The 16,363-nt window shown below is 44.1% G+C and overlaps 1 protein-coding gene across 32 annotated transcripts in view; it reads right to left on the minus strand.

Moving 5' to 3' along the window:
* Positions 1-13,586: 13,586 nt before the first annotated feature.
* SLTM (SAFB like transcription modulator) overlaps positions 13,587-16,363 on the minus strand; it is a 48,868-nt gene continuing 46,091 nt past the window's right edge. For all 32 annotated transcript variants that reach the window (XR_016218204.1, XR_016218203.1, XR_016218205.1 and 29 more), the window contains one exon: positions 13,587-14,645. Coding sequence is in view for 29 of the 32 variants with exons in the window: in XM_051821935.3 (XP_051677895.2) it covers positions 14,537-14,645 (109 nt within the window). In the remaining 3 variants the exon portion in view is untranslated. The remainder of the gene's footprint in view (positions 14,646-16,363) is intronic.

Genomic DNA, 16,363 nt, shown 5'->3' on the forward strand with positions numbered 1-16,363 from the left:
TAATAAATGCTGAATAAATTATAACAGGTGGTTAATACCAAATTAGAGAACTAAATAACTTTTTCTTCTGCAGCAAGCCAAGAATTTTAAATGAGAAACCTTCACCTGGGGATTAGAATGGCCACTTAAGCCTTATAAAAACATTTTTCTATTATATCCTCTTATAGTGCTGTTCCCACCAAGAGGCTGTGATGAACTTAGACTCAGAAGGGCCCCAGGTGAAAAACATGGACAAAATAAAACTTTAGAGGCCGATGTTGTGCAGTGGGTTAAGCCACCACTTGTGTTGCTGGCATCTCATTTTGGTTCAAGTTCTAGCTGCTCTGCTGCTTATCCAGCTTCCTGCTAATGCGTTTGGGAAGGCCACAAAAAATGGCCTAAGTATTTGGGCCTCTGAGACCTATGTGGGACACCAGGATGATGGAGTTCCTGGTTCCTGGCTTTGGCCTGGAAGAGAAAGGAAGACCTTTCTCTTTCTCTCTCTCTCTTTCTCACTGTCCACTCTGCCTGTCAAAAAAAAAAAAAAAAAAAAAGGCCGGCGCCGTGGCTCACTAGGCTAATCCTCCGCCTAGCGGAGCCGGCACACCGGGTTCTAGTCCCGGTTGGGGCGCCGGATTCTGTCCCGGTTGCCCCTCTTCCAGGCCAGCTCTCTGCTGTGGCCAGGGAGTGCAGTGGAGGATGGCCCAGGTGCTTGGGCCCTGCACCCCATGGGAGACCAGGAAAAGCACCTGGCTCCTGGCTCCTGCCATCGGATCAGCGCGGTGCGCCGGCTGCAGCGCGCCGGCCGCGGCGGCCATTGGAGAGTGAACCAACGGCAAAGGAAGACCTTTCTCTCTGTCTCTCTCTCTCACTGTCCACTCTGCCTGTCAAAAAAAAAAAAAAAAAAAAAAGATGCAGGCTATATTTGACTGGAATTTTGGCATAGGGAAGTACAGGAAATCCTTTAAAGTCTGCTTCTAGGACTTAGTATTTGAAACTTCAGGACTAGAATCTTCCATTAAAGGGACAGAGGTTATGACTTAAAAATTTCTGAGGCTTCTTTTGCTTTCTTTTCTTTTTCAAGATTTATTTATTAGTTTGAAAGTCAGAGTTACACAGAGAGATATACTTATCAATCTATACTATTTAATACACCTATCAATAAACTTAAGACCACTACTAAATGTGACTTAACTACTTAACTTAGCTACTTAGCTTAACGTAACTACTTAGCTTAATTACTTTGCTTAACATAACTACTTATCTTCTACTTAACTTACTTACTATAATAACACTTAACTATCAGAGTAACACTATTTCTTTAATGACTAGAGGACTACTGGAATCAATACCATTAATATCAATATCAATACTACTTGAAATTATTCATTAATAACTGATCACAGTATACAGTGTTAAAGTACTTTGAGGGCTATCCAATTATAATAGTATATGTACACCAAGGTCTCCAGCATTATTTGCAGATACCTTGCATAGGGTCAAAATATAGGGTCAAAGCATAGTTATATTACACATGATGACTAACATTATTTGTAAAAACTGCGTTTTCAAGGCTTGTGTCACGGTCACAAAAAAGAGTGTCAGTGTTCAAGGTCCAGAGCTCCTCATCTTGGCAGAGACAGATCTCGGATCAGTCACTTACAGGCAGGAAGTCATGGGAAGGCTGTCACTCTGGGCAGTAGGCTCAAGGTTCCCAGGCAGATGGCAAGGAGAGAAGTTGGAGAGGTCCCCTGCTGAGAGGCCTGATCCGGCTTTGTGGTCAGGTCTGGCAGTAAGCTGATAAGGGGTCCAGGCAAGGCGGTGAGGTGGCATCTCGGCTAGAGTTTTGATCCCGTCATTGCCTTGGGTCACTTAGCAAGGGGGCTAGCGAGCTGGCTCTTCAGCTCCACGTGCAAGAAGATCCAGAGGTTCACATGCACTGGGCCCTTTGTCCGTTGTCGGCTTGTGCCACTATCTGCTCCATGCAGAGTAACGGGCTGCCTCTTCCGCTCCAGATGTGTGTAGATCCAGAGGTTCACACACACTGGGCCATGATCCCCAAGAGGATGGAGAGCGGTGCAAGGCTCCCCTTTTTATCCTCACTTTCTGGCAGTCCTCCAGCTTGCCGTCTTCCGAGTTGTTATCCAATCAATGCTGTTTCCTCCTTGCTTGCAGTTGAACAGTCCAGTCAATACTGTTCCCGCCTTACTTATGTTTGAACAGTCCAGTCAGCATGGGTATGAGGGTATTGTCCGTAGTACACTGTTATCTGACTGACCAGAGATGTCTGCTTGGTAATGATTAGGAGCATCTCCCTAACAGCCATTTAGGTATTGCCTCAGCTCCTGACTTATTATGAATAACTCCACTTTACTTTTATTTTGTGGCTAGTGGTAACTTTTTAACTCAATGTTTTACTGTGGGGTTTCCACAGTTCACCTCCTTTTCAGGTAAGCAGTGGTCTGTGACTCTTTTTGAGACTCCTGAGGGATTCCCCACAAGGAGCCAGGAGCTTCTTCTGGGTCTCCCATGCAGGTGCAGGGGCCCAAGGACTTGGGCCATCCTCTACTGCTTTCCCAGGCTACAGCAGAGAGCTGGATCGGAAGAGGAGCAGCAGGGACTAGAACTGGTGCCCATATAGGATGCCGGCGCTTCAGGCCAGGGTGTTAACCCACTGTGCCACAGCGCTGGCCCCTTTGCTTTCTTTTGGGTTTCGGTTTTTTTTTTTTTTTTTTTTTTTTTTTTTTTTTTTTTTTTTTTTAACGTTTATTTATTTGAAAGGCAGGGAGGCAGAGGCAGAGGCAGAGCTAGAGAGAGATCTTTCATCCACTGGTTCACTTCTCAAATGGCCACAAAGCCAGAGCTGGGCCAGGAGCCGGGAGCTTCTTCTAGGTCTCCCATGTGTGTTCAGGGACCAAGCACTTGGGCCATCTTCCACTGCTTTCCTAAGCACATTAGCAAGTAGCTGGATCAGAAGTGGAGCAGCCAGGACTTGAACCAGGTGCCCATATGGGATGCTGGCACCACAGACAGCAGCTTTAGCCACTGTGCCACAGTGCTAGCCCCAAGAACAGTTTTATTCAAGTTGAAAAACTTACTATCTGTAGAAATGCATTATTCTGCTGAAAGAAATATTTAGAGGTCAAATCAAAATAGATGTATTTATCACTGCCTGTCAGATGTACTTCCTGTCATTAATATTTCATGGAGCAAAATGGAGTACTTACATACCTAATACTCCTAAAGAGCTCCCTTATTTATTTATTTATTTGAAAGGCAGAGAGACAGAAATCTTCCATTCACTGGTTCACTCCCCAAATGCCTACAGGCAGCCAGGAGCTGCCTTCCAAGCTGAAGCCAGGAGCCTGGAACTCAATCTGGGCCTCCCACTTGGGTGGCAGGGTCCCAGCTACTTGCGTCATCATCTGCTATCTATCAGGATATGCACTGGCAGGAAGCTGGGCTGAAGTGGAGGAGACGGGACTGGAACCAGTCCCTCCAGTATGGGAGGCAGGTGTCCCAAGTGGCGACTTAATCACTGCGCCAAAAGCCTGCCTTGTCTTCTCCTTTTCTAAACACATATTTCTGAAAGTTTTCAAGTAGATTTCTGATATCCAGTCAAAATTTAAATCTGACGTCACTATGATTTCTTTTATTCTAGATGTGTCATGGTTTTAGGCCCTACATTTATGTCTAGGGTGTATTTTGTGATAATTTTTGTGTTCAGTTTGAAATAAAGTATTTTACATTATATATACTACCATAAATATATACACATGTATGTATGTATATATACACATGTATGTGTATTATATATATATCCCAGCAATTCCATTCTTATTTACCTGAGAAAAATAACATAGCATTGTTTAAAAATAAAATAACATTGTTCATAGAGACTTATACACATTCATAGTAGTTTATTCATAATTGTCTCAAACTGTCAACAACCCAAATTTCCACCAGTAAAATGAGTGCACAAAAAAAACTGTGGTGTATCTGCAAAATGGAAAACTACGCAGCAACAAGTGAAGGAACTCCATATATACATAGCAACGTGGTGAACTGCAAAAACATTGTGCTGAGTGAAAGGAACCAGACCCACAAGAAACCATCTGTATGATTCTATAAAACACTAAGGAATATAAAATCTCTAGCAATAGAAAGCAGGTAATTGGCTGTCTAGAGCTGGAGATATGATTTGGGCTGAACAGGAAGGAGCACAAAGAAAACTTGTAGTGATTAAAATATTCTGCATCTTTTAGAAATGAAAGAGAGATCTTCTATCCTCTGGTTCACTCCTCAAACACCCACAACAGCCCAAATCACAAAATAAAGACCTGAGAACAATCCAGTTCTTCCACATGGTGGCAAGAATGAACTGCTTGAGCCATCACCTGCTGCCTCCCGGGGTATGCATTAGTGCGAAGCTGGAATTAGGGGCCAAGCTGGGTCTCAAATCCAGGCACTTTGATATGGGATGTGAGGTCCCAAGCGATGGCTTAACCACTACCAGATGCCCGCCCTTATTCTGCATCTTCATCATGGTGGTGGCTGTTGGGTGTATACACTTGTAAATAATCATTGAACTGTACCCTACAACGTATGCATATTGGGACCTGTACTGTGATATTGCTTGCAACTCTGGCATCCTATATCAGTTCTGATTTGAATCCTGGCTTCTCTGCTTCTGATTCAGCTTCCTGCTAATGTGCTTGGGAAGGCAAGGAAAGATGGTCCAAGTATTTGCACTCCTACAACCTATGTGAAAGACCAGGATGGAGTTTCTGGCTCCTGGTTTTGACCTGGCCCAGCCCCAGCTGTTGGAGTCATTTGGATAGTGAACTAGCCATTGAAGATCTCTGCCTTTCACTATCTCTTCCTCTTTCTCTATTGCTCTACCTTTCAAATAAATAAGCATTTAAAAAAGTGCTTATTTTTGTCAATTTTACTTGAAAATACTTTTTATATACCAGCAATGGGCAATTGAAAATTAACATTTAAAAACATTTTATTTATAATAGCATAAATTGATATTACTTAGAGATAAATTTATCAAAACATGGGCAAGACCTATACACTGAAAATTAGGCCTTGAGTGACTGGCCTTCTATCATTTCCTGTGTGACCATCTGGAGTTTTTGTGGTAAATAGTGTGAACTGGAAACTGTAACGTTTTTCCTTGGTGAGCACAAATTTTAGTTGCTGTGAAAATATCTTACAGAATTTTAATAATCTTTAAAATAGAAATTTCTTTTTTAAATGTTAGCTATTTAAAACTAAAGAAATGAAAGAAGTGATTTTGTCATATAGAGGAAGAAGTGTTAAGAAATTGTCTGCTATGTGATGTCAAATGTATTGCATATGCAACTGGTGCTGTCTCCCACAGACTTATGCTAAGGGTGAAATGACAGAGTTCTTCTCAGTATGTGCTTATGCTTGAATTTCTGTTTCACCATTTGCTATCTTGATGGTCTTGGGAAAACCAATCTCCACACATGTAAAATAGGAATAATATACCTACACCTGAATTAGAAACTTGTGGGAATTAAATAATGCCTGTAAATTTACCTACTACAATGCCTGACACATGAAAATCCTCCATAAATATTAATTTCTGTGTGACAATCATGTTTATGGGTTGTTTTTTTTTTTTTTTTTGACAGGCAGAGTGGACAGTGAAAGAGAGAGAGAGAAAGGTCTTCCTTTGCCATTGGTTCACCCTCCAATGGCTGCCACGGCTGGCACACTAGGGCCGGCGCACTGTGCTGATCTGAAGGCAGGAGCCAGGTACTTATCCTGGTCTCCCATGTGGGTGCAGGGCCCAAGCACTTGGGCCATCCTCCATGGCACTCCCGGGCCACAGCAGAGAGCTGGCCTGGAAGAGGGGCAACCGGGACAGAATCCGGCGCCCTGACCAGGGCTAGAACCCTGTGTGCCGGCACCACAGGCAGAGGATTAGCATATTGAGCCGCAGCGCCGGCCATGTTTATGGTTTTAAAATTTATTTATTTGAAAGGCAGAGTTACAGAGAGAGAGAAAAAAAATAAAAACGAATCTTCTATTTGCTGATTCACTCCCCAGATGGCAACAGCTGGTCCTCAGCTAGTCTGAAACTAGGAGCCTAGAACTCCATCAAGGTCTCCCATGTGGATATCAGGGGCCCAAGTACTTGAGCCATCTTCCATTGCTTTCCCAGGTACATTAGCAGGGAGCTAAATAGGAAACAGAGCAGCTGGGACTCCAACCAGTGCTCTGATATGGGATGCCGGCATTCCAGGTGGCAAGTTCAAGCCACTGTGCCAAAACACCAGCCTGGCTCATGATTTACTTATCATGCTTGAAATATAGATTATTTTATTTATAGCAAGATTTTTTTGCCTTTAGTTTTCCTGTGATAGGTTAAAATGATCAGAGATGCTTATATTTTAATTTTTATAAAAAGTTAAAGTATGAATTATAAGCATCATAAACCTATGAGTAAAGAAATTGGGACTTACACAGTTTACACAATAGGCCTGTTACTAGGTAGGACTAGAATCAGAATCCATAAGTTTTAACTTTTGATGTAATCTCTTTTATTTGAAAGTCAGAGACAAAGAAAGCTCGCTCATCCGTTGCTTCATTCCCCATCCAGCCATAGCTGGATGAGCTCAAATCTAGGAGCCAGAAACTCCATCTAGGTCTCCCACATTGGACAAGGCCAACTACTTGAGCCTTCATCTGCTACATACCTTAGATACCTCTGTGCCTTAGAAGGAAGCTGCAATCAAAATATAGCCACAACTCAAACCTAGGCACTCTGATAAAGGAGTCCCAAAAGGTGTCCCAAAAGGTGTCATAACTGATATGCCAAATGCCTACCTTTGATCCAGTCTCTCTCTCTCTCTCTTTTTTTTTTTTTTTAAGATTTATTTATTTGCAAATCAGAGAGAGGAGAGGTCTTCCATCTGATGGTTCACTCCCCAGATGGCCCCAACGGCCAGAGCTGCACCTATCTGAAGCCAGGAACCAAAAGCCTCTTCCGGGTCTCCCATGTAGGTGCAGGGGCCCAAGGACTTGGGCCATCCTCTTTTGCTTTCCCAGGCCATAGCAGAGAGCTGGATGGGAAGTGGAGCAGCCAGGTCTCGAACCAGTGCCTATATGGGATGCCCACTCAATAGGCTAATCCTCCGCCTATGGCGCCAGCACACAGGGTTCTAGTCCTGGTCGGGGCACCAGATTCTGTCCCGGTTGCTCCTCTTCCAGTCCAGCTCTCTGCTGTGGCCCGGGAGTGCAGTGGAGGATGGCCCAAGTGCTTGGGCCCTGCACCCGCATGGGAGACCAGGAGAAGCACCTGGCTCCTGGCTTCGGATCAGTGTGGTGTGCCTGCTGCAGGGTGCCGGCTGAGGCGGCCATTGGAGGGTGAACCAATGGTAAAGGAAGACCTTTCTCTCTGTCTCTCTCTCTCACTGTCCACTCTGCCTGTCAAAAAAAAAAAAAAAAAAAAAAAAAAGCATCACAGGGCTTTGCTAGCGTAAGAGAAAATAGGAATTTGTCTAGTATTTGATACATATTTTTGCTATTTAGATCCTTACACTAGCCCTATCAGGTAAGCCAAATCAAGCCAATGTCCTGGACACAGAGATAATATGCCCCTACTTGTAAAGCTAGCACAATTGGCCCATACTCCTCTGCATTCTGAAACCTTTGGTCTTTAGACTGGACAGCCCTACAAGTTGTCCCAGCTTTGTGGAGTCTCCCTTTCATACAATTTTGTCTAAGTTGGGATTGTTCTTTGAGTGGTTCAGGGAAGATGTAGACCAGGTGAAGCAGACCCTGGCAGGTTGCTTTTCCAGTCAGAGCTGGGGACAGGCGGGACCAAGGTTGGCAGATGCATCAGGAATAAAGTCATTAAAGCAGCTAGTAGGTAATATAATCTTAGAAACATTAGGATATTATAGAAAAGCAATTTATTACATCAGTTCTTTAGAATTTATAGTCATTATATTATATCCTTGAGGGACGCACCCTTGTCATTGTATCTGACCCATTCCCTCTCCATACCACCTCCCAACTGCCTTGCAGAGTGTGAACTAATGTATGAGTATATTTTGATAGGTATCACTAGAAACTTTCTATCCAGTGACTGGATATTGCTTGCAATTTGATGGTCTTGGTCTTGCAAAGTGATGAAAACTTAGCAGATTTCATACTCGTGTTGGCTAACTCTGTTGGTAAATTCAGATGGGAAATAATATGCTCGGTGAGCACAGAGCTGGAGCAAGGATGCCTTCAATGTTCATGTTTGAGGCAGGCACTTCTCTTAGGGGCTTGAGCTTCGACCTGATGGTCTGGGCAGCCTGTCCCTAAACAATCGCATTTCTTATTGGTGATTGTACCAAGTAGTGACTTGCAAGAAGCTTTTGGCCCTCAAGTCTCCATCTTACTGTCTACCATATGTCCTCAATGTAAACCCTGTCAGTTGCATTAAAAACATTTTATTTTAAATATTTACCCATTTGGGGCCAACGCTGTGGTTTAGTGGGTTAATGCCCTGGCCTGAAGCACCACCATCCCATATGGGCGCCAATTCTAGTCCTGGCTGCTCCACTTCCGATCCAGCTCTCTGCTATGGCCTGGGAAAGCAGTGGAAGATGGCCCAAGTCCTTGGGCCCCTGCACCTGTGTAGGAGACCCAGAAGAAGCTCCTGGCTTCGGATTGGCACAGTTGCGGCCAATTGGGGAATGAACCATTGGATGGAAGCCCTCTCTCTGCCTATTTTTTTTTTTTTTTTTTGACAGGCAGAGTGGACAGTGAGAGAGAGTGACAGAAAGGTCTTCCTTTTCCGTTGGTTCACCCCACAATGGCCGCTGTGGCCACCGCACCACGCTGATCCAAAGCCAGGAGCCAGGTGCTTCTCCTGGTCTCCCATGCGGGGGCAGGGCCCAGCACTTGGGCCATCCTCCACTGCACTCCTGGGCTACAGCAGAGAGCTGGACAGAATCCGTCACCCCGACCGGAACTAGAACCTGGGGTGCCAGCGCCGCAGGCGGAGGATTAGCCTATTGAGCCACAGCGCCGGCCTGCCTCTTTTATGTGTAACTCTGACTCTCATGTAAAAAAAAATCTTTAAAAATAAATATTTATCCATTTATTTGAAAGGCAGAGTTACAGAGAGGCAGAGAGACACACACAGAATTTTCCATCTGCTGTTTCACTCCCCAGATGGCCACAAGGGCTAGAGCTGGACTGATCCAAACCCAGGAGCTTCTTCTGGGTCTCCCACGTAGGTCAGGGGTCCATGTTCTTTGGCCATCTTTGGCTGTTTTCCCAGGCCATAGCAGAGAGCTGGATTGGAAGTGGAGCAGCCAGGACTCGAACAGGCACCTATATGGGATACTGGCACTACAGGATGTGGCTTTACCCACTACACCATAGTGATGGCCCCTCAGTTACATCTTAAAACTGCTGCACCACTGTATTCCCAGAAAAAGTCAAGCTCTGCCCCTCAAGGGCTCCAGACACTATGCTGTGTTCAACACACACACACACACACACACACACAGGCCAATGTGACTAAAACAATCAGCAAGGGAGACAGGGTAGGACATGTGAAAGGCAGGCAAGCAGGCACTGGAAAATTGGATCTACTCTACAGGAGATGGGGTGCTAGCTTCAACAGCCAATGCCCTTAAACTGGGATGATAGAAATTAGCATTCCTGGGGCCGGTGCTGTGGCACAGTGGGTAAAGCGGCTGCCTACAGTGCCATTATCCTATATGGGTGCCGGCTGCTCCACTTCCTATCCAGCTCTCTGCTGTGGCCTGGGGAAGCAGTAGAAGATGATCGAAGTCCTTGGGTCCCTGCACCCCTGTGGGAGACCTGGAAGAAGCTCCTAGCTCCTGGCTTCAGATTGGTGTAGCTCCAGCAGTTGCAGCCATCACGGGGAGTGAACCAGTGGGTGGAAGCTCTCTCTCTCTCTCTCTCTCTGCCTTTCAAATAAATAAATCTTTAATAGCATTCCCCACTCCCCACTGTGCCAAGGTTGATACATTCATTTGTGAAGCATTCCATATTTTAAAAAATAAAAATATTGGATAGACACCAGAGTGTTAGTCTTCTCAAAGAAAAACATACAAGGTGTAGTGGTGTAGGCACAAAAGTGATTCAGTATAGAACATGGTTTTTGGAACCTCATTTTTCCTGGCTGCAATGACTAACTCTAAAGAAGAATGATAACTTACTCAAGTTTCAAAAAATGTTTCAGGCAAAAATTTGGTGAGTGGTGAATCTATTTTAAAGAGTTATTTACATATGTATTTGAAAGTTAGAGAACTTCCATCCATTGGTTCACTCCACAATCCCATGCTGGGCCAGGTCAAAGCCAGGAGCCAGGAGCTTCATCTGGGTCTCCCACAAGGGTGGCAAGGGCTCAAGTACTTTGGGCATCTTCTGCTGCTTTTCCTAGGCCATTAGCAGGGAGTTGGATTGGAAGTGAAGCCAGGACATGAAGCAGCACCCATATGGGATGCTGGCATCACAGGTGGTAGCATAACCAATTAGGCCACAATGCTGTCTTGAGTGGTGAATTTTAAGGAATGTAGGAAGCTGATCAATTTTATAGTTGCCTTTATTTGAAGATAATGACTAAATTTTTGTCATAAACTTGATGAATTTGAGGTGCCTGAGAGGAATGTTAAGCATTTGCTGGAGGTATTGGAAGAGATTCGACTTTAGGTAAGGAGATGAATTCGACGAGGTTCTCTATAAATAATGCAAAAATCTGACATTTTTATCCCAATAATGATTTACTATGGATTGGGACCAGGTTAAGTACACAGGAACTGAATTACATGGCAGTCTAGTAAGGGAAGAATTCAAATATAGGTACAAGGCTTTTAAATTTATTACTTCATGGACTTAAGAGCTTAGGAATTTTCTCCACTTAATTCCAAAACCTAATTTTTAAAGAAAGATTTATTTATTATTTGAAAGGCAGAATTACAGAGAGTGAGGGAGAGATCGATCTTCCTGCCACTGCTTCAGTCCCAAATAGAGGCAATGGCTGGGACTGAGTCAGGCCAAAGATAGGGGCCCAGAACTCCATCCAGATGTCCCACATGGGTGACAGGGACCCAAGCACTTGGGTCATCTTTCGCTGCTCTCCCAGGACTATTACTAGGGAGCTGGAAATGAAATGGGGCAGCCAGGATTCAAACTGGCACTCATTTGGGATGCCATTGCAGGCCACAGATTAACCTGCTGCACCACAATGCCAGTGTCCCATCCTTTTCTTTGCAAATATGTTTGACACATGTATTTTCTGAGTTCAGCATTTTGCCCAAACCAAGACTAGTTCTTAATTTTCTTGATCCATTGGTAGGCTGTCTGTGGCTTCTAAATCACTGAACCATCTACATAGGAAATTTTCTTGGCTTTGAGGAGTTCATCTTCCTTTATAAATGTCTTTTTTTTTGACAGGCAGAGTGGACAGTGAGAGAGAGAGACAAAGGTCTTCCTTTGCCGTTGGTTCACCCTCCAATGGCTGCCGCGGCCGGCGCACCGCGCTGATCCGATGGCAGGAGCCAGGTGCTTCTCCTGGTCTCCCATGGGGTGCAGGGCCCAAGGACTTGGGCCATCCTCCACTGCACTCCCGGGCCACAGCAGAGAGCTGGCCTGGAAGAGGGGCAACTGGGACAGAATCCGGTGCCCTGACTGGCACTAGAACCTGGTGTGCCGGCGCCGCAGGCAGAGGATTAGCCTATTGAGCTACAGCACCAGCCTTTATAAATGTCTTAATCTGGTTTTCATAACTGACCCTGAGAGCCAACCAGATCCCTGCTAGCTGGTGCCCCTGAACACTGAGGGCTACTCTCAATCTCTAAGTCAAAACTTTAGGTTTTGACAGGCATTCTGAACTTGGAATAAACATACAAAAGCACCTGAGGGAAAATAAAAAGTACCTACATTGTCTGTAGAAGGTTGCACCCCTGTGGGGTCAGTGCTGTAGCATAGCATGTAAAGATGCTGCCTGCAATGCCATCATCCCCTATGGGTGCTGATTCCAGTCTCAGTCGCTTCACTTTTGATCCATCTCCCTAACAATGGCCTGGGAAAGCAGCAGAGGATGTCCTTGGGCCCCTGCATCCTGTGGCAGAGATGAAAGAAGCTCCTGGCTCCTGGCTTTGATCTGGCCCCATCCCAGCCATTGGACCATTTAGGGAGTGAACCAGTGGGTTTAAGATTCTCATTCTCCCTCCCGCCTCCCTCCCACTCTGCCTTTCAAATAAATAAAATAAATCTCTTTTTAAGATTTATTTTATTTATTTGAAAGAGTTACAAAGAGATGTAGAGCCAGAGAGAGAGGTATGTCTTCCATCCATTGGTTTACTCCCCACATGGCTGCAATGCCCAGAGCTGAGCTGATCAGAAGCCAGGAGCTTCCTCTGGATCTCCCACACAGGTGCAGGGGCCCAAGGACTTGGGCCATCTTCCATTGCTTTCCCAGGCCATAGCAGAGAGCTGGATCAGACGTGGAGCAGTTGGGACTCGAACCAGCACTCATATGGAATGTCAGTGCTGCAGTCCAGGGCTCTAACCTGCTGCGCCACAGCGCTGGCCCCTAAAATAAATCTTAGAAAATGAAAATAAAAAAGTTGTACCCTTCAATGTAATTGTAGAAAAGCCTGGCCCAAATCCAAGATCTACTTTGAAAGAGGTTATTTCTCAAATCCCCATCTGAAAAATGGGTAGCAAAATAACTTTATCTATGCCTAGAAGGATTTTTCTTAGGCAAGCAGATGCAGTTAAAAATAAAGGGCTTAGCCAATGTTAGCAACTGTAAGATTAACCCTTCTAAGAAGTATAGTGCCACTCTACAGATAAGGAAACATGAAATAATGAGATGTCACCTAATGACCCAAAGTCACAAAGGCAGGGATCAAGGTAGAGTGGGTTCACACCACCATATTCTGAGGCTTTTACTATGCCATTCTCCAAGGTGTTGGGGATGAAGAAATGAAGCAGACCTAACACATACAAATTCTACCTCCTCCCACAGTTTTAGGTCTGGGAATGGCAACTAGGGCTATGAAATCCAAAGCAGTTCAAACAGTGCCAGTTTCTCAAAGGGCCAAAGACCACAGAACCCTAGCTGTCTGTAGCACTCAGAAAGCTGAGCCATTGCATCAGCCTGACCATACGCACCCAGGGACAAACAAATGCTGTCAAGAACTTCTATCAAGTTCTCATATCAAAGGAGTGGCTTCAGGGTGACCCCTGTGCCCCCATATTTTACATGGATCCAAACTGCTGAATTCACCATCTAAGCCCTCTGGATTATTCATCACTGACTGATATGAAGGGATATGGAAAGCGTTCATGAAAGAGATGGTGTTGAGAATTTATCTTGTCAGTCTTTCCTAAGGAAGATGCCTTAGGGAAAAAAAAGTCACAGGAGTAGTATACTGCCCAAATACTAATGTGAAGAGTCAAAGCTAGCTAGCTTTTCCCCTAGGAACAAAGACCAAAAGATCATTGTATAACTCTACACAATCACTTTAGTTTTAACTCCTGAAAGGCTGGCGGTCTAAGACCTAAGGAGCTGGACACAAAGACACATACACTTCCAGGTGTGGATGTTTATTTTCACAAAAAAGACAACAATGTCTTTCCACATACAAGTATTTACAAAACCCCACTGATTCACCAATCTAGAACCTGGGTTTTTCCCACTTCTCAACATAGTTGGGAACATGGAAACATTAATACCCACACAATTCCCAGAGATGGAATTTATCCATCACACAGTGCAGATTACCTCAAAGTGCACTTACCTGCACAACTCAGGCTAAGAACCTCGTGATATGAACCTTATGGCCAAGGTTTCATGAGTCTATTTGGTTTCAAACCATGCAAACCTGAACAAGTGTGCTGCTACACTAAACTCAAAACTGGTTCTCATTTTACAATTAAAAAGGTTCTCAACACTTTAGCAACTATACAGAATATGAAGGTTTATTTCAAAAAAGATTACATTTTTTTTAACCAGGATACACAGATGCACTTAATGTAACAGTACCTTCTGCAAAAATAGGTTACATAATACTCAGAAATGCAAGGAACAATCTTATTCTCTAAAAATTAGATGGCAGACTTTTTAAGCTTAAACAACCTTCAAAATGGAGGCTGAAAATGCTTGGTGACAAGAAGTATCTCTAGAGCCTGATACCACAGAGCTAGTGCTGCAAATTAAACCACTACCACACAGCTGCAAGCTACTCTGCATATTCACACAGCGTTCAACAAAACAGCTTCAATTCCAATCTTTTCCAATGTGTCTCGGTGCTGCAAGAAAACAAGTTGAATGGTACACAAAACTATTAAAAGTTACAACAGAACTATTTAAACATCTTCTCTAAAATTGAGAAAAGCAATCAAGTTAAATTTTAAAAAGAAAAAAAAAAAAGTAGGACAGAATTCTCAAGCAAGCCAGAGGTCCTCTTCTTAAGTAGTCAAGTAAAGTTTATAGGAGATTTCAATAAATTATCTTGAAACCATGGCAGATAGCTGATTTTCAGAATCGTCGTGGAGGTCCCCCCTTAAATGGCTTAAATCCAGAACCACTTCCTCTTGGCATGGAATTGCCACTGATTTGTACAATTCTGTTAATTGGGGATGCATTACTGAAAAGGATTTAAAAGAAAAAAAAGTCAGAGAACGTATCACTTACTTTATCAGGCAATGCTCCATATGTACCATTACTAACCCCATTTTATGAAGACACTGAGACGTGCAGGTTAAGAAATGTGTCCAAGGTCACACAGCTAAACACTGTTGGAGCAAAGCCCACTACTCAAAACATTTCAACATGTAGACCCCGATCAGCAGCATCAGCTCTAACTAAGAGCTTATTAGAAATGCAAATTCTCAACCCCACTGTAGCTCCTAAAAAACTCTGGGGATAGGACCCAGCATCTATGTTTTAACAAACCTTCTCGATGATTCCGGCATATGCTAAACCTTGGGAACCTCCAGTTACAGGAAGTCATTCAAGAAGTATTTCTGGAATTTTTATGTACAATGCAACATAGTAAACACTCGGAACACATAAAAAATGGCTCCATCCCCAAAACATCCTGTAAAAAGGTGGGACGTGAAACGTTACAGAAAGGGCTGAATCCCAGGCTGAGAGTCTGGACTAGACTGTGACCAAGAGAAAGCTGCTTGTGGTTTTAGAATGAATAAATGGTATAACAGTGGGTGCTCCAATCACTGCATTTAGAAAGAACTTGAATAAATGTATCAGGAAAAAAAAAAAGACTAATTTGAGAAGATTTGATAAAAAATGAGGAAGAATCAATAGCTACTAGAAACACATTATTTTTTATTTGAAAGGGGAAGAGAGGGGCGTGAGGAAGGAAAGGAGAGAGGGGTATCACTCTCATCTTCTGGTTTACTCCCCGAAAGCTCACAACAATTGGGTCTTAGCCAGGTCTCCCACATGGGTGGCAGACACCCAACTACTTTAGCCATCACTTGCTACCTCCCAGGATACACATTAGTGGGAAGTTGGAAACAGGAGCAGAGCTGGAATGTGAACTCAGGCATTTGGATATGGGATGCAGGTATCCTAAGGGACATCTTAACTACTATACTGAATGCCCATGGCCCTAGAAACAATTTAAAAAAACAAACCACACTTAGAACATTATGCTAGAATGAATATAAATATGATGACACCAATATTTTTCCAGCTGGGGTAAATGAGATAGATAGCAGCATTTGCAAATTAAAAAAAGAAGCTGGGGGTGAGGGGGGCTGGGCATTGTGGTACAATAAGTTAAGCTACTGCCAGGGACACTTGCATGGCACACAGAAGTTACTGGGATCAAATCCTGCCTCTGCTTCAATCCAGCTTGCTCCTGATGTGCATGGGAGCCAACAGATGATAGCTCAGGTACCTGGTTTCTGCCACGTGGGAGATCTGGATGATGGAGTTCCTGTCTGTGGCTATTGTGGGCATTTGGGGAGTAACCCAGCAGACAGAGCTCTGTCTCTCCTCCCACCTGTTTCTCTCTTCCTCTTCCTTTTAATAAATGAAACTTTTTTAAAAGAGAAGGAAAAATAAGAAGCTGGAGGGTGGTACTGTAGCACAGCAGGTTAGGAAACTGCTTGCCTGCTTGGAATGCCAGGATCCTATACTGGAACATCCGGGATCAGCTCACACCTCTGCTTCCTATCCAACTTCCTGCTAATGTGTACCCCAGGAGGCAGCAAACGATGCCTCATCTACTTAGGTCCCTGACACCCACACGGAAGACTAGATGGAGTCCCTGGTTCCTGGCTCTTGGCTTCAGCCTGTCCCAACCTCAGCTGTCACTGGCATACAGGGAGTGAACTG

Source organism: Oryctolagus cuniculus, chromosome 12, assembly GCF_051225735.1.
Source record: "Oryctolagus cuniculus isolate XC-2025 breed Fujian yellow rabbit chromosome 12, ASM5122573v1, whole genome shotgun sequence".
Classification (NCBI taxonomy): domain Eukaryota; kingdom Metazoa; phylum Chordata; class Mammalia; order Lagomorpha; family Leporidae; genus Oryctolagus; species Oryctolagus cuniculus.